The 26,064-nt window shown below is 32.4% G+C and overlaps 2 protein-coding genes across 4 annotated transcripts; one reads left to right on the top strand and one right to left on the bottom strand.

Annotated features, from left to right (window-relative positions):
* Nucleotides 1-14,557: 14,557 nt before the first annotated feature.
* LOC114379906 (probable serine/threonine-protein kinase abkC) lies at nucleotides 14,558-25,327 on the top strand. 3 transcript variants are annotated; one of them, XM_028338725.1, is made up of 5 exons: nucleotides 14,558-14,713; nucleotides 15,719-17,024; nucleotides 17,788-18,057; nucleotides 18,558-18,713; nucleotides 23,920-24,751. In XM_028338725.1, exons 1-5 carry the CDS (start codon nucleotides 14,706-14,708, stop codon nucleotides 23,983-23,985), a joined length of 1,806 nt encoding a protein of 601 aa, XP_028194526.1. In that variant the 5' UTR covers nucleotides 14,558-14,705; the 3' UTR covers nucleotides 23,986-24,751. The 3 variants fall into 3 exon arrangements, with proteins under 3 accessions (XP_028194526.1, XP_028194527.1, XP_028194525.1); XM_028338724.1 differs by lacking the exon at nucleotides 23,920-24,751 and adding an exon at nucleotides 24,975-25,327 and having other exon boundaries at nucleotides 14,559-14,713; XM_028338726.1 differs by lacking the exons at nucleotides 17,788-18,057; nucleotides 23,920-24,751 and adding an exon at nucleotides 24,975-25,327.
* Nucleotides 19,279-21,244, bottom strand: LOC114379907. Its single transcript, XM_028338727.1, has 3 exons — nucleotides 20,442-21,244; nucleotides 20,231-20,349; nucleotides 19,279-20,118 (listed from the first exon to the last, which is right to left on the bottom strand). The coding sequence occupies exons 1-3, from the start codon at nucleotides 21,181-21,183 to the stop codon at nucleotides 19,573-19,575; spliced, it is 1,407 nt and encodes a 468-aa protein (XP_028194528.1). The 5' UTR covers nucleotides 21,184-21,244; the 3' UTR covers nucleotides 19,279-19,572.
* Nucleotides 25,328-26,064: the final 737 nt, after the last annotated feature.

The raw sequence follows: 26,064 nt of genomic DNA on the forward strand, positions 1-26,064 counted from the left end.
TACCTACAGCAAGCATATGATCTTTTTCTTATTCTATTTACAAAAGGTGTTGAGAAAGGGAAAGGCCTGTTTGGATACAAGCCATGAGCTCTTTTGAGAGCTTCTCTACTGGCAATATATCTATATTTTCAGTAGAGAAACTCTCAAAAGAGCTTATGGCTTGTATCCAAACAAGCACTTGCTAATAACTTGTTAGGTAGTATGAACAGATATCAGCCTAATGGAAGCCCTTGCCTTTAGCTCTTTGATTGTCCGATGTGCCAATGATCATTAATTTGAAAATGGCAGGGCATATATATCTTTGTATCATACATGATGGCGTTTTTTGAAATTTCTAGTTGTTGAGTTGAATTATTATTATTTTTATGGTTTAATTACCCATTTAGTCCCTATAGTTTCCAAACTTATCCAATTTAGTCCCTATAGTTAATAACTGGATTTTTTAGCCCCTGTGGTTTACCTTTTAATTTCCAATAGGTCCCTACCGTTAAAATTGTTTAACACCGTTAACGGACCTTGGCAAAACTCCCTCTGCACCGCAAAACTCCATCTGCATTTTGAATTCATCTCCCTCTCGGTCATTGTCGTCCATTGTTGGGAATTAAAACTCATTGCGATTTGTTGTAACCAAGCGTTGGCCCATGTCGTCCATTGTTGCAACGAACTGAAAACTCATTGTGATTTGCTACAACCTCGCACGGTACCTCGCATGACATGACACCTCGCACCGCGCCGCACTTCGCACGACACCTCGCACCTTAACCTGCCTTAATCCTCTGTTGAAGAAGAACACGTCTGGTTTTCAGTTCGTTGCAATAATGGACGACATGGGTCAACGCTTGGTTGCAGCAAATCGCAATGAGTTTTAATTCCCAACAATGGACGACAATGGCCGAGAGGGAGATGAATTCAAAATGCAGAAGGAGTTTTGCAATGCAGTGCGGTGTAGAGGGAGTTTTGCCAAGGTCTGTTAACGGTGTTAAACAATTTTAACGGTAGGGACCTATTGGAAATTAAAAGGTAAACTACAGGGACTAAAAAAACCACTTATTAACTATAGGGACTAAATTGGATAAATTTAGAAACTATATGGACTAAATGGGTAATTAAACCTATTTTTATTAAACAAAATATCCTACGTGTACATATTTTTTAGACGATTTTGTTCTATTTTAATCAATCACAATAGTTATTATAAAAAACTTTTCAATCATGACAATTATTTATATATTTTTTCTTTTTGACAGAAGTTATATTATTTATATATCTCTTAATCATCTTTATATGTTTAATTAAAAATATCAAAGCACGATTTTAAATGTTTATTATTATTACTATTGAAGAAGAGACATTTCGTATCTTTATCTATGTTTTTTAAAATAAAATGAAAAGGTGATTGAAAAAAGTAGTAACAACAGTTGAATTTTGAATGTTTATGAAAGAAATGAAAACAATTATATATATATATATATAAAAGAATAATTTAGGAATAAGAAATGCGTATACAAAAAGGAGTAATTATCTAAATTATTTTTATTTAAAATAAGTCATTTTTTATATTAAAAAAAGTAAATCTATTGTGTACTGTGCAATGCTTTCCCACGAGGGAATAAGGGGCTAATAATCTCATATTCACAAAAACCTGAACTTTATTATGTTGTTGTTGTAGATGGAGAAGGGTAGAACCATGGTTGTGTCTACTCTATAGTTTGCTTGCATCAACGATGTCTCAACTAATGTCGCCACTATCGAGAGGTAACAGTTTCACCTCTTTCCTTATTTATCCACTTTCAATCTGAATTCATTTCAGATTCTTCACCCTTGCAACCCAATTTTATGCTCTGAATCTTGAACTTGGTGATGATGGTCACTAGTTTATGAGCTGCCCAGGTTAAAAGGAACCTTGAATATTGGCTCCTTAGCTTGTAGCCAAGCCCACACTCTTACCTTTGACAAATCATTGATTGATTCCACATCCACATTTTGATTTTTGAAAATAACCCCATTTCTATGACCATGATGTCCATATTTAAAAGGGAATCAAGTAGGCACTCTCTAATTCAATTGTCCTCTGGGTTTTGTTTTTTCTTCTAACTGAAACTTTTTGAGCTTCGGTTTTTCTTCCTTGATTATTGTTTAAGTATACAAGATAATTTGTATACTAATCAGTGGCGGAAATGACATTTAAGATTATATGCACATTTTTTTCTTATTTTCATCCTACACTAAGAATTTAAGATTATTTTCTTTCCTATTTTACTTTGCATTTCGTCAATATTATTATTAAGAATTTAAGATTACATGAAATTTAAGATTACATGGCTGTGAATGTTTAGTTCAAGTAGTTTTGGTATCAACAACTTTTAATATATTATCACATAATTCAAAGGAAAAATTATTAAATGGATTAAGTGTCCAAGACTTTCTCTAGGAGTATGGTTTTCCCTATTTGAAATTTTAGGGATCTTAATAAAATATCAATAATCACCAGAAACACATTACGTTAGATTATCAAGAGGGGTTGTGAAAAATACATGGATCCATGATAAGCAGCGAAATTGATGAGTCTGAGAAATTGTTGATTTTGTGTTCTTCCTCAACCAAATCACCGTTTTCCTTTTGGGACCTTAGATTTCTCGTCAGATGGGGAGAAGAGAATACAATTTCTAATTTTGGTGTCTTAGGGGTCACAATCTTGCTTTAGGTTTTAACATATTAAAGTTTTCATTATTCCCTAACGGGTCAAAGTGGTTTCCGCTTATCAAGCCCATATTAATTTCTGATGATAGTCCAATAGGCTCACCAAATTAGATCACTTTTATTGAGCCCATAAATGTAAGTAACTAATATAAAAGATAAATATAATATGTAGCCCACAATAATTAATTAATTAGAAATTATAAAATTCCTAATAATCTTCGACTTGAGCTTCATATTAACTTTAATCATTTATATTGCAAAAGTCTTTAGGCGCGCAACTGTATGTTATTTACTTTTAGACTGCGGCCATGGTCGAAGAAGCTATGAGAGTCTATTTAGCAAACTTCCTAGAGATAGCTCTTCCAGCCAACATAAATATGTATCCAGATGTGGAGTGTTTGCTAGCTTGACATCCAGTAAAATCAGAGTCTAAGTATCCAATGATCTCCAAATTCTCATACTTCTAATAAGTGAGCATGTATCTTTTTGTTCTCTTTAGGTATTGCATCACACGTTTTGCTACTTTCCAATGCTGCATTCCAGGATTACTCAAATATCTGCCCAGAACTCCTACTACAAATGTTATATCAGGACGAGTGCAAACTTAAGTGTACATTAGACTTCCTACTACTGATGCATAAGAAATCTTTTATATCTTTATTCTTTCAAGGTCATTATTGGGGCATTGTTTGAGACTAAACTTATCTCCTTTAGCTATCGAGGTATCTCCTGGTTTACTATTTTTCATGTCGAATTTATCTAGGACCTTATCGATATAACTTTTTTGTGACAACCTTAGGATACCTTGAGAGCAATCTCTTAGTATCTTGATTCCTAATACAAAAGAGGTTTCCCTAAGATCTTTCATATCAAAATTTTTCGTCAGAAATTTCTTAGTCTCTTCGCATCGTAGTTTTTTCTTTTCCCGCAGAAACCCAAAATTTTCTCAGTAAAACTATGATCTTGGATTCGTTAACCGTTGGATTGTCGTGAAACTTTGATATGTGGTTTGCAATTCAATCACGCACACCCTTACCATTGGGATTTGCGAAATAATATTCACACAAAGAGAAAAATGAATCGCACGAAGACAGTTCAAAATGAAGGTTTCAATCCCTTCTCCTTCTCTCTAACGTTTGGGAACACTATCAGAGCAATTAGAGGAAAAACTTCAAGAATCTCAGGAAACCACTAGAGATGCCGCTATTGCTGTCACAATACACATGTGAGCCTGCTTAGAGGTAAGGAATGAGTTTATCGCAATTGGAAGTTAGAATGAACATGTGTAGGGATCCTTAGAGGATTAAATTGGGGTTTATTTTGGGATGTTTATTGAATTATAATTTTTCCTTTAATATTATAAATACAATATTTTTATATTTTATGTACCAATTGATGTTCTGATGAGAATTGATTGATAAATTTGAGTGTTCTTGATGTTTTTGCCTATGATTTTGATATAATTGTGTGAAATTATTTGATGGGCTTTACTCCCCATGTTGTGATAAACCTTTTGTATGAATTGTTATATTGAGATTATTAAATTGTGATTCAAATTGTGAGTATGTGATAAATTGAACCTGCGATAAAAGGTAAAATACATGTGTATTGAGTTGTGAGCTGTGAATTGTGCAATCACACAATTGTAAGACCCTTTAAGGGCAATGAGTATTATGATGAGATTCACTGTGGGAACCCGACAAGTTAAAATGATTTTGAAAACAATTAAGTAGTTGTGTGTATTGCATAGTTCATAGGTAAAGTGTATATGATTCATGAGGTGTGATAATGTGTTAAATTGAAATTATAGCATTATGATTGAGATCGAGTGTATGTGATAAATTGAGTATGTATGTGATTGAGATGTGTACATTGAGATGTCATGTGCATTGAGTTGTGAACTATGAATTGTACAATCACACGACTATAAGACCATTTAAGGGCAACGAGTTAATGCTAAGACCCTTTAAGGGCTACGAGTTAAAACTATTTTGAGAACAATTGAGGAGTCATGTGTTTTGTACTGTTCATAGATAGAGTCTGTGTGCTAAAATATTTTCTGGGTTGGACTTGAATCAGGAGGGAAAGGCCCTGATGGACTCTTCGGAGTGTAGGCCTTGAGGGCAAATACACTCGGTTTGAGTGCTCCTTTAAGCCTATGTTGATCCCATATGGTTGGAGCATTCTCGCAAAACAGCGTGACCTTGACTGGTCTCCCTATAATTTTACCTAGTGAGAGTGACCTGACTTACTAATGTGTGGTTTGTCTTGTCATGTACTCCTAGGCATCCGACGAGGTTTTTCACTAACATGATACCACATTGCATATAGAATTGAGTCTTAGTGTATATGTTGCATAACGCTTGTGTATTGATCGATATTGATTGACTTGGTGATATTGTGTTTTGATCCTTGAGTACGTGAATGTTGTGAAAATGAATGAGACATGTTGTGTTGTGATGTGATGTTGGGCGACAAAATGGTGAAATGACGTAAGCTATGTTTGAGTAAGTTTTATTTTGTTTATATGATATTTATACCTACATGTTATCTGGATTCTCTCCATTAGTTAGGAATGTGATAACTCACTCCCTGTGTGTTGCTTGTGTTTTGATCCTGTGATGATCTTGAACTTTGTGTTCAGGGGAGCAGAAAACTAGGTGAATTGTTTTAAGGAACCTTGTGCTGAAGGACGTCAGGACACAATGCTCTGATAGGATGTGACATTGAGGTATATGTTTCTATATTAATTGTATGAAGTCTTAGGCGGCCTTGTTTGAGCTGAGATAATTTATTATTTATTTGGACAAATTTTATTATGATGTTAGAAAAGTAAATGTGAGCCTTTTACCCTTTTGAAAGGCTTGTATTTAAATGTGTTTTAAAAATTTTTAATTAATTCTGATTTCTTATTCCTTTTATTATTAGTATATATATGTGAGGGGTAGAGGGCGTCACAGGTTTTATTAACTGTTGTACTTGGCACCCTATTAAGGATGTAAGCTGCGGTCTTTAAGGATTTTCCCCAAAGTGACTTTGGAAAAGAAGAATGACTAACCATACTTCTCTCCATATCATTAAGAGTTTGGTTTCGTCATTCTGCAATTCATGCTAGGTTTACTTGGCATAGTGTATTGCGGAACAATTCCACACTCTTTCAGAAAAAGCGCAAAAGGTCCTAGACGTTGTTCTCCTGATCCATCATATCTACCATAGTACTCACCACCACAGTCAGATTTGACAGCCTTAATTTTCTTTCCAAGTTGAAGTTCAACTTCAGCCTTGAAACTCTTAAAAACGTCTAGGGATTGGGACTTCTCATGTATCAAATAGAGGTAACCCTATATTTAGAATAGTCTTCTATGAACGAGATAAAGTATTGTTGCCCATTCCAAGAAGGTGTTGGAAAAGGACTACAAATGTTCGTATGTACCAGTTCTAAGATGTCTTTAGCTCTTTCGACACCTAACTTCCTTATGTTTGTTCATTTACCCTTTATGCATTGAACACAGACTTCAAAGTCTGATAAATCTAAAGGTTCAAGAATTTCATCCGACACAAGTCTCTGAATTCTCTGTTTAGAGATATGACCAAAGCGTTTGTGCCATAAAGTGGCTGAATTCTCTTTTAATTTCCTTTTTGTACCATGTGAATTTGTTTGCAGTATTTTATTATAGAAACAATTAACATCCAACATATATAGATTATCAATTAATGAATCAGAACCAATCAAATTCGAATTCTGGTAGAGACTAACTTTATTATTTCAAATGAACAAGAAAAACCAAATTTGTCCAAACTAGAAATAGAAATTAAATTTTGTCTAAAAGATGGTACAACAAAAGTCTCAAACAAATCCAAAATAAAATCCAGTCTTTAACTGCAATCTAAAAGTTCCTATAGCCTCCACTGCAACCTTTTTTCCATCACCAACAAATATGAATCTTTAATCATCACTTGGCAGACGTCTCCAAAGGCAACCCTTTCTTTACACGCCATGTGGCGTACTTGGGACACTCTTTCTTCATGTGTCCAAACTTCTTGTAGAAGTAGCAGGTAAACTCCTCATCATTCTTTGGTTTCTTTTGTTGAGAAGACCCTTCAGTAGCACCCTTAATTTTCTTTCTTTTCTTATTCTGAGAGGTGGATCTTAAATGAGCACTTTCAAATTTATCTCTTTACCGTCTCTCTTCCTCTTGCACACAGTGAGATATAAGCTCATTAAGGGATCATTTGTCCTTTGAGTGTTATAACTCACTTTGAATTGCCCAAAGTGTGCAGGAAGTGAGATCAAATGCACGAGCAGGTCTTCACAAAGCTCTAACTTAAGTGCTTTCAGTTTAGGTTTAGATGCCAAGTTAGACATTTCCATTATGTACTCTCTTATATTACTTTTTCCCTTATACTTCATGGAGATGAGTTTAGCCAAAAGGTTACTCATCTCCACCTTCTCATTTTTGGCAAAGTACTGTTCAATTTCATCAATAAATTTCTTTGCATTTTCACCCTCAAAAATAGAGCCCCAAAATGCTTCTAGAATAGAGTGTTTCATGATCATAATGCACATTTGATTGGAACGATCCCATTTATCAATTTTTACCTCATTGGAGGCTTCTGGAGTGGAAGTGGGTCGTTCCATTATCAATGCCAAATCCAAATCCATACAGTGGAAGTGAGCAGATACATTTGCAGCACTAGCAACAGAAACTTAATAATAATAAAAATAAAAATAATTACATGCTCATAAATAAGCCAATAAGCTATATATATATATATATATATATATATATATATATATATATAACAAGACATGTGCAAAATAGTTCACATAGCAAACTCATCACAATATTAATTCATAGTCTTTGGACAGAGAAATTAATTTGTAATTAGTACCCTCAACGCAATGATTAAATATTGACAATAAATTATGTCAAATCATAGTCTTTCTTTGGACCGACTATAATTTACATGAAAATACTTTAAAATTGTCACACATTTATCGCTACAGGTACAAAATTATTTGGCCAAATTATGTCTTCATTTGGGCTGAGCACAATTCGCACAAATAATTTTATACTAATATTTATACAATTTTAATTAAATTAATTTACGCAATAGAGATTAATTTGACAATATATTGTTTCAATCAACTCAATCAAAATTACCAGACATAAAAAAGGAATAATTTTGAGGGTTTGTAATTTCTAAATTTACACCGAAACATAATGGGAATCACCAATTAATACACATAATTCACAAATAAAAACAAGGAAAATAAAAATAAAATGCAAAAGTCAAATTGCATTTAACGATACGCAACAAGGTTTTCTTATGATGATATAATAAAGCCAAAGATTATGTATCACATGTATATTATGTCATGGCATGGATTCCTAGCATGCATAAGCAAACAAAACCAACCGCCATAAAAAAAAAACACATGAACGAGAAACAAAAATGGATGACTATTTTGGTGGGAGAAAAAAATAGTTTTTCCCATGGAATCCAAACGCAAAACATGAATGCGCATATGATGATTATTATATCGTGATCGAAAAGAAAAAAAATTCCAAACTTACAATCATAATTATAATTACAAAGATAAAATCCCAAAATAAAATTAGGGTTCATGCAACAAAATAATACAGGTATAACATAAACCAAATAACTTTAATTCCCAATAATCTAACAATAATGATGGCTCTGATACCACCTGTTTGGAATTTTAGGGTCTTAATGAAATAACAATAATCACCAGAAATACATTACGTTAGATTATCAAGAGGGGTTGTAAAAAATACCTGGATCCATGATAAGCAGTGGAATTGATGAGTCTGAGGAACTGTTGGTTTTATATTCTTCCTCAACCAAATCACTGTTTTCCTTTTGGGACCTTAGGTTTCTTGTCAGATAGGAAGAAGAGAATACAATTTCTAATTTGGGTGTCTTGGGAACCACAACCTTGCTCTAGGTTTTAACCTGTTAAAATTCTCATTATTCCCTAATAGACCAAACTGGTTTCAACTTATCAAGCCCATATTAATTTCTGATGATAGTCCAATAGGCTCACCAAATTAGATCACTTTATTGAGCCCATAAATGTAAATAACTAATATAAATGATAAATATAATATGTAGCCCACACTAATTAATTAATTAGGAATTATAAAATTCCTAATATTCTCCTATTAATGATCTAGTTAAGCTTTAAGGCATTGTTATGAAAATGTACCTTTAATTTTCTATATTAGAGTATTAGTGTTTGGATAAATTTGAATTTTATTTCATATTTAGTTGATTTTTTTTATTTGTAGAATTTCTAAATTTAAAGTTGCAAGCAAGTCAAGCCCCACAAATCAAGAAATTTATTTAGTTAAAATCACTGCAAAATTGCCTCAATTTCATGCTGAGAGATTTGTCATCTCTTTAAAGTAGTTTCACTAATTTAAATTTAGGCTAAATTGTAAATTTGGTCCCCCCTATTTGTCTCAGAACTCAATTTTGGTCCTCCTATAATTAATTTCACGAATTTAGTCCCCCTATAATGTTAAATTTAAGGCTAAATTGTCAATGTTAACTGCCATGTGTTGCGCTTTTATTGGACGTTGATCGCCACGTGTCACGATTTTATTGAAGGTTGACATTAATTAGGTGCACGAAATTAACGTCCAATAAAAGTGTAACACATGACTGTTAACATTAGCAATTTAGCCTTAAATTTAATATTATATGAGGACTAAATTCGTGAAATAAATTATAGGAGGACCAAAATCGAATATAAAGACAAATAAGGGGACCAAATTTATAATTTAGCCTTAAATTTAACATTATAGTCTACATTATAGGTCATGCTACTTGTAATATTGTGTTTTGAAGATCAAGTATTTTTTTCCCCCACTTTTTTAATGCCATAAATTTTAGTGATATTGACCCTCAGAGTTAAAGTAGATAGATGGTACACACATCTTCAACATAGAGGGTTTTATACCAAAACATTATCAATTGGCTCAAGAAGTGGGTAATAATTAACAAGCACGGCTTCTATGCTCAGTTGGACTACAAGTTTTATCCCATATGATAATTCTCCATCTCTGGTCCATTTGTTCTTGCAGAATTTGCTTACACATTTGTTCTTGGAGAATTTGCTTGCACATTTGTAACTAACTTGTAAGGACTTCTCTATTCTTTTTTATCAATATGCACAAGAATCCGCACATTTTGATTATTTTTATGGAAAAGGCCTATGCAGAATATGACAAAGATGGTCATTAATAGTTTTAGTTATTTCTGATTAATAGTCATTAAAAATTGAACTTCTTTATATTGATACACAACTTTATTTAACTTAGTAGAATGTTCTTAAAAAATGGAGTTGTGTAGTTATCTAAATATTGTATTTGTAGATTGATTTTGAATTTAGAACTAAAAAATGTTGTATATATAAATAAATATTAAAAAATTGCAAAAATAACATGGTTCTATCAAAACTGATATTGAAATGTCTTATACAACATCATTTTTTTTTATCAAAATCGATGTTATATAGTACTTACAACATTAGTTTTTCCAAGACCAATGTTTTTTTGTTATTTTTTTAACTTATAACATCAGTTTTTTTAAAACCGATATCGTTTTTACTTTTTTTTTGTTTATTTGCTACTAATCTACATCGTTTGTGGAAAAAATCGATGTTGTATAGTAGATTTTAACACCGGTTTTTATAACCGGTGCTAAAATAATCTACTTTTAATGATGGTTGTTTTCATATTGGTTTAAAATCCATGTTGAATATCCAAAAAAACTAATATTAAATGACAAATTTGTAGTAGAGATATTAACAAGATCTTTGTCAAATTTTGTCAAAATTGAAAGAAAAAATAAGAAGGTAATCAAATGATTCATATTTTAATATGTTTTAAAAAGTTTATATAAGTCAATCTTAATTTATATAAATAAGATAGAAAATGATTTTGAATTAATATGAAATTTGCATATATAATCTAAGTAAAAAGAATATTTAATCCAACGGTAAGCTTTAAAAAAATATTATTTAATTAAAAATTATATAATAATATAATAGTTATTAAAGTTATATTAATATAATTTCAACCTCCTCAATTTATATATTTAGTTGAAAGTGTTGAAGGGAACAATCCTTTATTATAAATTCGTTAGTTTAAAAACTTTTAAATTTGTCAGCAATAAAAACGGTAAATTTAAAACTTTAAACTTTAAAATTCATTCATTCAAATGTAACTTAAAATTAAAAAAGTTTTTTCATAATTAATTATGTTTGATTTAATTGTAATTTATTAGAAACTAATGAAAAGTTTGAATTAAGATAAATTCTATTTTTACAACAATAAATATTTTCAAATTTTAAATTTAAATTATTTAGCATATTTTTATTTTGAATTAGATAATTCCACAATTAAATATATCATAAATTAATCTTATAAAAATTAAAACATATTCTTGTTTAGAAGGTTTAAAATAATTCTTTATCTTTTCAAATATTTTTTTTATCTTATCTTATTTAAAAGGTTTAAGAAGATCTTTCAATATCTAAATATGTTTAATTTTTTCCTTCAAATAAATTATATTTTATCTCTTAAAAAAATATAAATAATCAAATTGAACAAAAGAAAAATAAATGACCAAAATTATCAGTTATACTTTTATTGATGGAGCTTTGAATTCAATAAATTTTAATAAAATTGTGAAATTAATGCACAATTGACCTAATATATAAATTTATGGAAAGTTTGAAATTGATCCATGGCCATTCTATATTTGTAATAGTAAATATTTTAAAATTTTAATTTCAATCATTTACCATCTTTATATCTTTATTTAACTTTTTAAAAAATGATGACAATTTCTAGTTTTGCTAAAAAAAATTAGAATCAAATAGTTATACAAAAGATACTTTACAAGTTTAATTTAAAATGTTAAATTGAATAATCCTTTATTTTTAATTCGTTGGTTCAAAAACTTTAAATTAAAAAAAATGGCAATTGAAACGGTAAAAATTTTAAACTTTGAAAACTTTAAACATTGGAAACATTAATTCAAATTTAATTTAAAATTAAAAAACTTTATAATTCTTTATTCTTATCAAAAATTAATTTTTCCTTAATTGTAATTAGTGAAAATTAATCGAAAGTTTGATTCATGATCAATTATATATTTACAAAAATAAATATTTTAAAATTTGAATTTAAATTATTTAGAATCTTTATTTTTTGAATCAAATTATTGCGGTTCAGAGTTAACATTTAATCATGGATGCTCAACTAATAGTTAACTGACAAAAGGATAATAATCGTTGATTTTGAAAAAATAAAATACCTAAATATCTTAATTTTAAAATAGGGAAACTGAAATCGTAGATTAAACATTATATACAGAAGGAGCTATCATAATGCATTATAAAAATATATAATTTTAACCTTAAAGTTATTATAAAATAATCTTATAACAAAATGAAAAACCTATCATAATGCATTATAATAGACATATTTTTTTAGAATTATAAAAGATATAATTGAGTATATATACTTAGTAAACTTCACATAGTAATCGTTTAATAAATTTAATTAATTTTAATCAGAATCATTTCAATTTTTATATTTTTATGTCATTTTGCATCGTCAAAATTCACTTTAATTTTTAAAATTTTTTAAGGTTTTAAAATAGATAATTGCATCATGATAAAATAGTCATTTGATTCATGAAAAGTTTTATTAAATCAATTTAAGTATAAATGAATTTTCGTAATATTGGTTCCGATTTTAATAATCATTTTATTGATGGAACTTTGAATTCAATCAATTTTAATATAATTGCAAATAAGTTATTTTATTTAGTTGGTAAATTTCTAATTGTAATCAGAAGCATTTTTCATTTTTATGTTTAGATTGATAGAACAGGATGACATTGAAACAAAATAAAATATATAATCATTCACATTTTATCAAATGATTATAATCATTCACTCTGCTTTTTTGATAAAAAATAAAATAAAATATATAAAATTTTTGATAATTTTTTGTGCTTATTTTTATATTTGAGGTAATTATATTGAGCGAATAACATAAGTTAAATATATTATTTAATTTTCTTATGTATTCAATTGGATAAAAAAAAGTAAATATTGTCATAATTTTTGACAATTTTATATATTTATTTTTATATTTGGGTTGATCACATTAAGTGAATAATACAGGTTAAATATATGATTCAATTTTGTTATGTATGTTTATGCATAATTTAAACAATACATTTGATGTATTAGTTCAATTGTTGTTTTGGATATTTCAAATTTATGCCTTGTAAATGTGGTTCAATTCTCTTGTTCCATTAAACAAAAGCAAATAACATTTAAAATAAGGTTCTAGCAACATTTAGATACAAAAACAGATCAAGTAAAAATTGTCATATTTGTTTATAGACGTCTATATTCATTTATACGGTTAAATAAAAATATTCAATATCTTTATTTATCCTGGGCATTACACGGATTAAAATCTAATTATTTTAATAATAAATCATATTGCTCCATCTAAACCAATCCAAACATGATTAAGTTGGTTCAATTTAAATAAAAATATGAACAAAGAAAATACAAATTAATCAATTTAAACCAATTAAAATTAATCAGTTCAAATCCAAATATGCATCCAATGCTATCTATAAGAATCCACCATGCCCACCCTTGTATTAACTCAGTCCAAACATGACACTTAGGCTCATATTAAAATATGCTAAATTATAATTTAGATTCTCCTATTTTTTTTTAATTCATGATTTTGATCCCTTCTAGTTTATAATTGTATCATTTGATCTTTTTAATTTTATAAATTGACGATTTTGGTCCTTCAGGTAGATTATTAATTAATAATTATGATTAATAGAGTTATTAAGTAAACTATTAATTCATAAAAAATAGTTATTGAGTTAATTATAAATTAAATAAAAATTATTAATCATTAAAAAACTTTAATAAAATATTATTAATCCTTATGTGGTGTTACTTTGCTAGTAGTAAAGGAGGAGAGAAAGAACATGATTTCAAAGATTAGGATTAATAATTTTTATTAAAGTTTTTAATAATTATTGATTTTTAATAAATTTATAATTAACTTAATAATTATAATTATTTATTAAGAATTTATTAAGAAGATAAAAGTCACCAATTTATAAAACTAGGAGATCAAATGTTATAATTAAAAATCAAGATGAAGAAAATCATGGATTGGAGATCAAAATTATAATTTATCTATTGAAAATATCATCAAAGTTTTTTAATCCAAAATCACAGTAACTAATTAATATTACTGATTTTAAATTAAATCAAGTCAATGTTTTAAGAGTAAATGATCATTATGGTCCATAAGGGGATCATTTAGTTTATGAAAGAATTATTTTTTATTTATTCCTTGAAAAAGTAAAAAATATGACAATTCTGTTGTACTTTTAAATTTATGAGATTATTTTTTATTAAAATATAATATTCAAGTTTCAATTTCACAATAATTTCTATTTTTTTAGAATTAATTTGATAGAAAGTTGTAAAATTTTAGAATTAATTTGATTTAGGATAAGTTTAATTTAAAAGAATGAAAGAAGTTTGAAAGGGAATTAAGATAAAAATAGATAAAATATTTAAATTAAAATAAAGTGTAAAGACCTAAAATAAACACCAATTTTTAAATTTTTTATCTCAGACCAAAATGGTCTTTTACTCATTTTTAAATACAATTGATCAATATAATTTTTTTTTAATTGTGGTCTGAAACACGTGACAGGCCCATTGCCCAAAGCAAATGAAAGGAATAGTGGGCACTTGGAGGATCCTTAAAAACAACTTCGACCAAAAATTTCGGCGTTTCCGACACAAACACATGTCAACGACACCATACGCCGCTTAAGCCTCACCGTTCGAGGACGAAGAGGATGTTGTGTGCACCGTTGCACCTCACTGTCCTGAAACCCTCGTCACCATGTCAAGGTTCATCATCTTTTACCTATTAATTAGACTCTCTCTTTCAATTCTTAATACTATATATACGCTTTCATTTATTGTGTTAATATCATAATATTCTCAGTGACGCCACACCTTCATCTTATTTGGACCATACATGAATGTATTTCAAATTCTAATGCTAATAGGATTGTTCGTGTTGCTTGACATTTGCTGTTTCAGTTTATTTTATTTTTCATATTTATGGTTCTTTCTTCAGTCCTAGTGGTGATACCTTAACTTCAAAGTGTGGATTATTTTTCTTTCAATAGTGTTATGAGGCACCCCTTTGTTAGATGATTGTTTACATGGACCTAAATTAAAAGGTTCTAGAGCAACAAATACACTCTGCTACTGAAATTTCTCAATTTGGTAATTAACTTTGAAAGCTATTCTCCTTTTTTTTTTTGGGAATTTCAAACCTTAAGATTTTGGAGTTTTGTTTATGTGAGTTGCTTTATACACCGGAATTTGTCTTTGTGAAGAAGTTGGGGGCATATCTATTGAGAACGTAATAAGAGTCAATCTTGGATTTATAAACCCATATGGATGGTCAAAATTGTTTCAGTTCGTTTTTAATTTTAAGGTTAAACTATTCACTTGGTCCCTATAACTGTCCTTATTTTAAGTTTTTGTTCTTACACGTGAAAATTTCCAGTTCCAGTCCCTACACATGCATAAATTTAAGTTTTGAACTTTTGATCCCTATGACTAACAGCTGATAAAACTTCCTGGCAGTATAAGATTGCCACAAAAAATTTTCTGGCAGTGATAAGCTGTCACCAAAAAACTGTGCAGGGATTAAAACTTATAGTTTTGTTGTATATGGACTAAAACATAAAATAAATACAACTGTAGAATCCAAATAAATAGTTTAACCTAATGTTAATTATCTATATGAATTATACAGTTAAAATTCACTCCTCTCTCACACTCAACTGTGTGTAATGTAATGTGAAGATTATTTATGTAATGTAATGTACACTTGTGCAGGCTTCTTGCTTGTGGAAACATTAGAAGGTTTACACGTTCTGTTCACAAGACAGGCTGCTTGGAAGTATTTTATCCAATGGGGTCCCCTTACTCAAGATACAATTTTTTCTCGCACTATAGACATGTACACAAAGAACAATTTCTATTCATGTTATTTAAATCAAAGGTTAACTTTTTAATGAGTAGCAGGGCTAGGAACTTGTATACCCTCCCTGCAAATAATGTAAAATACCATCATGGTCAAGTTGTTTGGAACAGGATGTGTTTCCATAAAGGGCCAGCTCTACCACCAGTAGGTCAAATTGCCCATGTGGTAACTTTGGCTTTGGTCAAATCAAATTTTGTTGTTCATGGTGTGATTGCCTTCATAATTGGAGAGTTTGCTTGGACACAAAGGAAATGGGCAGAAACAGAATCCTTCCCAACAAGGGATTCACTTTATGTGCATGCACAAGATGGGCGTGTGTATTTAACTGCAGCTCTGTTGGCAGTCATTGAGATTTTTGTCTTGTTTCTTAGGGCTGTCTATTTGGTGATTTTGTTCTCTCCTTGTATAGCTATGGCTCCTTTAGTTGATTTTTTTGGCACTCAATTTAGAAAAACATGGATTCATGTTGTTCGAGTTACACTTGAAAAAGCTGGTCCAGCATTCATTAAGTGGGGTCAATGGGCTGCAACCAGACCTGATCTCTTTCCAAGGGATCTCTGTGATGAACTTGCAGAATTTCAAACGAAAGCGCCATCACATAAATTTAGCTATAGCAGAAAATGTATTGAAAATGCATTTGGTCAAAAATTATCTGAAATCTTTGAAAATTTTGAGGAGGAACCCATAGCTTCAGGTAGCATTGCTCAAGTTCATCGAGCTACACTAAAATACAAATTCCCTGGTCAGCGAATCAAGCCTGTTGTTGTAGCAGTGAAGGTCCGACATCCAGGGGTTTCTGAAGCAATTAAAAGGGATTTTATCCTTATCAATCTTGTTGCCAAGATTTCGTCTTTATTCCCTAATTTGAAGTGGCTGAGACTAGATGAAAGTGTACAACAATTTGCAGTCTTTATGATGTCTCAAGTTGATCTTTCAAGGGAAGCGGCACATCTTAGTCGCTTTATCTACAATTTCCGTAGATGGAAAGATGTTTCATTCCCGATGCCCTTGTATCCCCTCGTGCACCCATCTGTTTTGGTAGAAACCTTTGAACAAGGCGAAAGTGTTTTGCACTATGTTGACCAGCCTGAAGGACATGAGCATTTCAAAAGTGCCCTTGCTCATATTGGAACACATGCTCTTTTAAAGATGCTTTTGGTAAAATATTCTGAATTCTCCCTATTTATTTTGTTTTGCTATACTTAATAACTTCATGATGAATTTTGTTTATCAGATTATGTTGTTTGTTGATAGTGTTGTTAGTTCATGAAATTATAGAATGATAATATGTTATAATTGAGTTGATTTGGATAGTGTATGTGCATGAGAATATAAAATTTGAAAGAGATGGTGTTTTTTAAAATGAGAGAAGTGGCTTATTACTTCAGAAACAGCTCCATCCGTCAGTAACCACACTAGTGCTGATTACTGATTGCAACCTTTTGTGTTTTGTATTATTGTCATCAGACTATATCATAATCTGATATGTATAAAATGGATATGATTTTCTACGAAAATATTGAAAGTGAAAATTAAGGGGAAGATGGAGAAGAAAACAGGCTGCGCCAAAAAAAGAAGAAAACAGAAAACAAACCTAACAATATCATCTGATATTTTTTTATAAAAAAAAACACTAACATTATTATTCTGAAATTCCTCATTGTAATATGCTTGGGGGTTTTAGGACTGGATGATGAAGTTGTAAAAGAATAAATGATGGATTCTTTGAGGATTTTACCAGAGAAGATTCTTGATCTTCATTTGAATTAATGTATTTTTTTTCTTAAATGCTTTTGAGCATCATAGAGATCCAGAACTATCTTCCCTTTTCCTTTTAGTTACAAGTTGTATTACTAATTTGTTATATTCTGGGTATAAATAATTATCAATTTCCTTCTCTTAGATATATCTCTTCTTCCAGGTGGATAATTTTATCCATGCAGACATGCATCCTGGAAATATTCTTGTCCGAGTAGGAAAAAGAAAATCAACACCTATACCACTGTTAAAGTCAAGGCCTCATGTAATTTTCCTCGATGTGGGTATGACTACTGAACTTTCTAAGAGAGAACGAGGATATTTAGTGGAATTCTTTAAGGCTATTGCACTTCAAGATGGCCGCACTGCTGCAGAATGCACACTTAGATTATCAAAACGACAAAATTGCCCAGATCCGAAATTTTTCATTGAGGTCAAATATTCTCATGTTTTTCTGTATACAATTTGTATGAACACCCTGATAACTTATTAGCACATAACCTGCTGAATATTGTTTTATATTTACATTTGTGACAAATTTTATATTCACAAAGTTCCAATAAGTAATTGGGCTCTAGAGTTTTCAACAACATCAGAAAACTTATGAATCCTTGTTTAATGGTCCAACCTGTTCCCTATTTTATGGGGATTGCATACCACTTAAGAAAAATGCATGTTAATTATGCACTCCTAGTCTGAGCCCGCAAGTGAGCCTAAACATTTGTGCACACAACATATTATGCATCATCTTCAAGACAATAAGGTGAAAGATTATGGTTTTTTTATTAATGTATAGACAGTACAGTTTATTCTCTTGCATCTCCATAATTGTTGTACAGTTGACAAATGATTTAGAGCTGTTTGTCACACATACTTATTTCAACAGTAGTCTGTACTTTTCTTTTCTCAATACAATCTGTTACCATTTAATAGGAGGTGGATAAATCATTTGAATTTTGGAGATCCCCAGAAGGTGAATCTGTCCACACAGCTGATCGTATGCAACAATTGCTTGAGCATGTTAGGCGCTGTAAAGTCAATATAGATGGCAATGTTTGCGCTGTGATAGTTACCACATTGGTTCTGGAGGTAAGTTCTCTCTCTGAATCACCTTTATAAAGTATTTTTCACACCTTTATAAATGAAATGAATGTTGACAACATCAGTAATGTTGTTTTTGTGCATTGCTATTGGTGGTATATGGTGGAAAATTATTCTTACTTTTTTCATTGACTGTGACACATCGCTGATCAGTATATACTTTATACATATTAAATTGCTGATTATTGAAAAAGGTAGAGAGTGTGGTGGAAATGTGGAATACTTGTTTAGAAATGCACAACTTTTCATCACCACCTGAGGTGTAAACCATTATTTTGCATATCCGTCTTTGTGATGTTCTGATTAGTGGAGATGGTCTGTTGATTGTCTTTAAACATGATGAAGGAGCTTACTTTCTGACCTTTTAGCATGACATGGTTAGAATGCTTTACATTGCTTAGAATAATTTTTGCATAAAAATCAAAGCTGAAATCTAAAACTTAAATCACCAATCAACTATGCTTAGACTTGAGAACAAAAACAGTAGTGGGTTTTCAATTATGGGATGTACACCACAGCCAAACTATATCCCACTTACTGGGTTGAGTGCAATGTTGTTAATGGCGGATGGCGGTTCATGGCGGAAAATCAAAAATCCGCCATAAAAATATGGCGGATGGCGTAGCGGAAAATGGCGGATGTCATGGCGGACACAAAAAAAAAAAAAAAAAACATATATATAAACTCATTGAAATTGAAAAAAACAAAGGATTGCATTCAAATAAACTAAAAAAGTTTCATGAGTTCATACAATAATCAAGTACCAACACCAAATAAACTCATTAAAGAGTTCAAAATAAGAAAATGATAAAAACATAATGCAAAGTGCAAAGTGAAGGTTGAGGCTCTAATCATCTTCTCCAATCCCAACATAATCATCTTCGTTGTTATCATATGGTAATGGAGCATCTCCCTCTCCCTCTTCCCCATCAGACGCCTCAAAATTGACCATGATTTCTTCTTCTTCAGATTCAACATCAATATTCTCCTCAACATCTAGATCCTCATCATTTTCTTGGACTGCTTTTTGCTTCCTTGATGAAGATCCAACAACCATTGCCTGTTTTTTAGAAGTTTGGGCAGCAGCAACACTTGTTTTTTGTTTTTTCCGCCTAGTATACATCCTACACTCTCCAACCCCCGAAGCCTGATACACAGTTGCCCAATTTAGAGCATCATCATCTTCAAATACCAAATCATTTCCAGCATCATTATCATCATCTTGATCCATCTCTCCCACGAGCCATTCATTGCATACATCAATATCATTAAGAAAAATTGGATCAATTTCATCTCTTGCATTATATCTTTGCTTCAATTGTTGGTTGTATTTGACAAACACCAAATCATGCAACCTCTTGTGCTCAAGCCTATTTCTTTTTTTGGAATGAATCTACAACATAACAAATAAATGTTGATTTCAATCTCAAATATACTCCAAATATAACTTGATCATCAAAATTAAATAAAATTAAAAAGTATAGTTAGAGTTTTGTCACAATTACTTGCTCAAACACACTCCAATTTCTTTTACATCCTGAAGCACTGCAAGTCAAACTCAAAATCTTAATAGCCAGCTTCTGCAAATTTGGAGTTTGTGACCCAAACATTCGCCACCAATATGCTGCAATACCAATTACCAACCAAGAGCATAACTTAGAATTCTGAATTATATCACTAATACATAAAAAAAATAGTATGATAAAAGTTTCTTACTAGGAGAATGGGTTTTCCTTTGAGCCATTGCAAAGTCGGAACCAAAGTGGTCAGCACCAATCTTGTAAAGATGCAACTCGGTTAGAATTTTCTGTTGCACATCAAATTGTGGAATCAACTTCTTAATGCACTCAAACAAACCATTGGTGACCTCAAAATCAAACTCTAAGTCAGTGTTGTCATAAAAGAACTCTGGATTTAAGAAGTGGGCAGCTGCATGCAATGGCCTATGAAGCTGACAATTCCATCTTTTATCAATGATTTCAAACACATCTTTGTACTTGCTTTCATTGTTGTTGAAAGACTTCATAATTGTTTCTTTTGCCTTGTCCATTGCTTCATAAATATAGCCCATGGCTGGTTTCCTTTCACCATCCACAAGACGAAGCACTTTCACAAGTGGAGCCATGACTTTAAGAGTGTAAACCACACTATTCCAAAAAGAAGGCATGAGCACTACCTTTGCAGCTTCTTTTCCCTTAGGCTCCTTAGATAGCTTGTTCAAGGTCCATTCATCAGAAGTAAACATTTTTCTAATATTGGCTTTCTCTTTGTGAAGCCTTTCCAAGGTTAGATAAGAAGTGGCAAATCTAGTAATAGCATGTCTCACCAATTCCCTCTTGTTTGTAAAATTTCTCAACAAACTTAAGGTACTAGAATGGGCATAGATAAAACCAACTAGATTAATTGCCCTTCTAATGGTCTTCCTTATCAAGGGAAGCTTCCCAATATCTTCAAGCATCAAATCAATACAATGAGCTGCACAAGGAGTCCAATAAATATGTTTCCTTTTCTCCTCCAACAACTTATCCGTTAAAACATAGTTGCTCCCATTATCGGTTACAACTTGAACAACATTCTCTTCTCCAACTTCCTCCACAATGGCATCAAGCAACTCAAAAAGCTTTTCACCTGTCTTCACAAAATCAGAGCCATCAACAGACTTCAAAAACATGGTACCAGCTTGAGAGTTAATCAAAAAATTAATGATGCATCTTTGTTTCCGATCAGTCCATGCATCGGACATAATAGTACAACCATACTTGACCCATTGCTCCCTATGGCCTTTCATCAAATTTTCAGTATATTCAACTTCCTTCTTCAAGAGTGGAACTCTGATGTCATGATAGCTAGGAATGGACAAATGTGCCCCATATTGACCAATGGCTGCAACCATGTTCTCAAAGCTTTTCAATTTAATGAGGTTGAATGACAAACCTGCTTGGTACCAAAAGCGAGCAATATGTTGATGCACCTTCAATACTTCATTCTTATCCATTGACTCTCTTATGTTCATTTGCCTTAGCATCTCCATTTTTCTCCGATTGATTGCATTTTCTGGATTCTTACAGAATTTGTCCATTGGTCCTTTTTTAGTCCCACACTTTGTCTTTGCACTTGCAGCAGCATTACAAGAGTCCGCAAACTCATCTTCTTCACTTCCATCACATCCAATCGGTTCACCAAATTCAAAATCTCTTATATTTGCCATATTACCACTGCCAGAAGTACTGTAAGTGGTCCCACTTTTTTTTGTAGCCATATATTCCTTCAACTCTTCGATTACATTTGGGGGAGTTTTCTTGCAAGCTGCAACGTTGCCCGACTTCCCAATCAAGTGTTGTTTGGCTCGGGTTATTCCTCCCTTAGTGATTTTTCTACAAAAATTACAAACAATGGTGTTTGTATCTCCTTCCACTAGTGAATGGCAATATTTCCAGCCTGGGTCTGCCTTATTTTTCCTCGTTGCACTTGCAGTAGCAGCATCGGATGATGGTTCAGCCATTTAAAAGAGGACTGAACAGAAAAAAAAAATCATGGTGTCAAATAGGAAAAAAAAAAGGGACTGTTAACAGTAAAAAGGGGTGTCAAATAGCAAAAGGAAAAAAAGCTGTAGACAGAAAAATGGGGGGTGTCAAATAGCAAAAGGAAAAAAAAAAGCTGTAGACAGAAAAATGGGGGGTGTCAAACAGCAAAAAGCCCAAAAAAAAAAGAAACAGATCAGCTGACCCGCGTCTTCTTCCTCTTCTTCGTCTTCTTCCTTCGCGAGACAGAAAAATGGGGGGTGTCGCGCGTTGCCGGGGCTCGTCGTCGGCGCCGTTCGTGCGTTGCGGGCCTCGTCGCGGCGGCGGCTGGGTGCGGCGGGGAGGGGGTGGTGTCGCGGCGGCGGCTGGGAGCGGGAGGGACGCAGGCAGGTTCGGGAGGGAATGGAAGCTGTTGGAGGGACGGCTAGCTGTTCTGAACGCAAGCTGTGGAGGGTTTTTAATTTAATGAATAACCGGGTAGGGTTGGGTCGGGTCGGCCCAACTCCTACCGCGGACAAAAGCCGAAGATTTCCGCCATCCCGCCACGACCGCCATGGCTATGGCGGCCGCCATGGCGCCGCCATCCCAAACCCGCCACGCCACCACTATTCGGTGGCGTTTTTTCGCAAACCCGCCATGGAAAACCGCCATGGCGCCGCCATGGCCGCCATTTAACAACACTGGTTGAGTGGGTTCGGTTCTGCCACATGGATCAATTGATGCCACTGGACTCTATTAAAATCAAAGATTCATTAAACATATTTGGAGTGACAGAATTGATGGGCGTGTAGCCACACAAGAAAAGACAGGATATGAAATGAATGTATATGAGGAGAAATAGGTTTAGCATTGATTGAGGAAAAGATGGTAGAAAATTGGTTAAGATGGTTGGAACGCACAAAGAAGGTCGTGGGAGACACTTGTGAGGAGTAGATTGGATGTCTTTTAGTCCTGTAAAATGAGAGGCTGACCAAGAAGGACAATAGAGAAAGTTGTCGAGAGGGTTCTCATGGTAAATAATATCCTTGAAAGTCTGAATTTTTGTCTTTAACTAAGCCAAATGGCATTGTGTGATGTATGTACCCAACCTCACCTAGTAAAATAAGGCTTTGTTGTTTTTCCTGTCTTCCTCTACCGCATCTAGTCAGATTCAAATTACTTCCATTTGATTCAGTTCTTTCATTGGAGCCTCTATAGGCATGGTTATTAAACTTGAGTATTAACTCATTAACTTGCACAAGTTTTTTTGTTTACTGTGACAAAATAAACCAACTTGGTCTCAAACATATTCTTGGTTGAACTTGGATGAACTTGCGTAGGACCGTGCATGCTTGTTCAAAATCACAAGTTTGCTGCCAATTCCAGACGTTTGGTTCGGGTATGTGGAAAATCCACTTTTCAAAGAACTAAACTTAGAATGAAGGGAAGAGATGGATTGGCATTCGATTAAACTGAATGGAACTCATTCGATTAAACTGAATGGAACTCCAGACACACTCTCAGTTGCCTAAAACTTCCCCAAAATCCACTAAATGGCACTGTTTTCATTAGGGTTTCATTGTTTTTTTTAAACTGTGCATTTTCAGCCAAGATTCACAAGTCACGGTCTTCGTTTTTCTCCTCCAATCAGTCTTTTGGTTTTCGCTTACTTAAGCTTCTCCGACCAACCACAGATAACAAAGTCACTTCTCCGACAAGGTTACTCAACAAGTCTTTCCTTCTCTGACCAACCTCTGTAATGAAGCTCTTTGGTTGTCACTCCTCTGTGATGACTGGCGACTACTTGTGATCTGTGAGGTTGCAGTTGCAGCCCATGTCCCCTGCTAGCTTGAGTGGCTGTTGGCTGCTTTCACCTGCTATCTGCTCCTGTCTCCATTTGCTCCCCTGCCCATCTCGCTTGTTTTACTAGTTAGCTGTGTACTGGACCTATTGGCTTCTGAATTGCGTAAACTAATGAAAATGTGATTTATGAACAAGGTACCTTCTCGCTGAAGTCTGAAACGTGCATTCCCATTTATTCCTTTTGTTTTTTGTTATTTTTTGGTCTGAATATGCTATATTAGTTGAAAATTTGAGATTCCCATTTTGTTTGTCCATAATTTACAATTGGTGGGTCATTGTCCTCAAGCAACATGGTTGTTTGACCCACTCTAAAACTAGGAAGAATGCCCCTGAAAATAGGTTTGATAGGGAGAAGGGAGGGGGGAGAGGTTGTGGGTTCGAATACTCCCGTTGACATTTCTAACAAACTAACATTTGCCGATAAAAAAGAAAAACATGGGACAGATGCCAAGGGATATGCTAGCAAAGTTAAATGCAACTATTGCCCAAAATTATTACCAGAAGAAATTTTAGGTTCAAGCGGCATACTGGAATTAGAGAAGATTCAAAACCTTGAGCAAAAGAAAACGAAGCCAAAAAAAACCTTGTAGCAGGATCGAATAGTGGTCTTTACAATAAGCTACCTAAAACTTATGCAGAAAGCTAGGTAATGGAGTTTTTTTTAAGCTCCTTGTTTTATCTTTTCTTTGTTAAAAATAAGCTCCTTTATTTTTAAGAGCTTTTTTAGAAAATTGTTTGGCCTAGCTTTTTCTTGAAAGTAGATTATAGGAAAAAAAGTTAGGCCAAACACTACCCTATTATCTTAACAGGTTCCAGCTAAAACTTATTTGTCTCGCAAAAACATTAATAATTTTTCTTTACATTTTGTTCTTGTCTCCTCTTTTAGGGTTGGCAGCGAAGACTTGATCCAGAATATGATATGTTGCACGCTTTGCAAACACTGCTATTTAAAGCTGACTTGGCACAATCTCTATCTTATGCCATTGAAGGATTGGTTGCTCCGTGAAATGGCCATTTTTTTGCTCAAAATTTTGAAAATGATGATCTTCCAATTTTATATGCCTTTTCTTTTCCTTCTATTCTTATTGTGTTTCTAATAACACGCTGGGAAGTGGGAACCTGGCATTGTGAAGGTTTTTGAAATAATTTTTTTATATTAACTCATGATGTAAAATTTAACATGCAATACAGCTGTGTAAATTAATCGGTTAAATCAAATCAAATCCCTTCTCATGTACAGAACCTTCTAATGAAGGATAGTTTGGGCTTACCTATTTATAGTTATTTTCCTTTACAGCAAAAAAAAAAAAAAAATCAAATCAAAGTAGTCTACACTGACCTGGTTATGAATTTTTTCACAAAATTCATTTTAAAAACTAATTTTAAACTGGCTGTTCATTTTCTAAATAAATCTTGGTTTTTAAAACATGTTGAGTTACAAAATGGTTTTGATACCGGTTCTGAATTAACCAATTTCAAAACCAGTTTTAAACTAAATTTGATTGTCCATGAACAAATTTTAGAACTGGTATGGAATCAGTTTGGCAAAAATCAAGTTAGTTTAGAAAAGGTAAAGGGATTTGGCTTTAAATCAACATAATTGGTTTTAAAATGGTATTAGTTGCATTTCACAACTAAACAGAACCAAACCTTGTATGCACGCTCCTAACGAGCATGAACTGAAGCTGAAGTCTTCCTTTTTGTTTTTGAAAAAATGCGTATCCTGAGATTTGGAGCTATTGCAAGAAGCTACAAAGTACCTAAGAATCCGAACAGGTTTTAAATTGCAGTTGCTTCGTCACATTTAGGTTTTAGCAATTATGGATATTGTGGATCCTGTAATACGGATTGTGGTCGTTGCAGTTTAAAATATCTCACAACTATGTTCAAAATTTTATTAAAATATTTTGTATCATTATATAATTAATAATAATAGATATATATTTTTTTCATCATTATAATGTATTCAAAATAAA

Source organism: Glycine soja, chromosome 12 (genome assembly GCF_004193775.1).
Source record: "Glycine soja cultivar W05 chromosome 12, ASM419377v2, whole genome shotgun sequence".
Lineage (NCBI taxonomy): Eukaryota > Viridiplantae > Streptophyta > Magnoliopsida > Fabales > Fabaceae > Glycine > Glycine soja.

What these genes read in the sequence shown, in the direction of transcription:
- LOC114379907 (XM_028338727.1), bottom strand. Translation starts at nt 21,183, where the DNA reads ATGCTTGAAGATATTGGGAAGCTTCCCTTGATAAGGAAGACCATTAGA. An exon ending in AAGGAAAACCCATTCTCCTA is followed by an intron (nt 20,350 to 20,441) that starts GTAAGAAACTTT and finishes TTGGTATTGCAG; the next exon opens with CATATTGGTGGCGAATGTTT. An exon ending in ATTGGAGTGTGTTTGAGCAA is followed by an intron (nt 20,119 to 20,230) that starts GTAATTGTGACA and finishes GTTATGTTGTAG; the next exon opens with ATTCATTCCAAAAAAAGAAA.
- LOC114379906 (XM_028338724.1), top strand. An exon ending in CTCTTTTAAAGATGCTTTTG is followed by an intron (nt 17,025 to 17,787) that starts GTAAAATATTCT and finishes CTCTTCTTCCAG; the next exon opens with GTGGATAATTTTATCCATGC. An exon ending in ATCCGAAATTTTTCATTGAG is followed by an intron (nt 18,058 to 18,557) that starts GTCAAATATTCT and finishes ACCATTTAATAG; the next exon opens with GAGGTGGATAAATCATTTGA.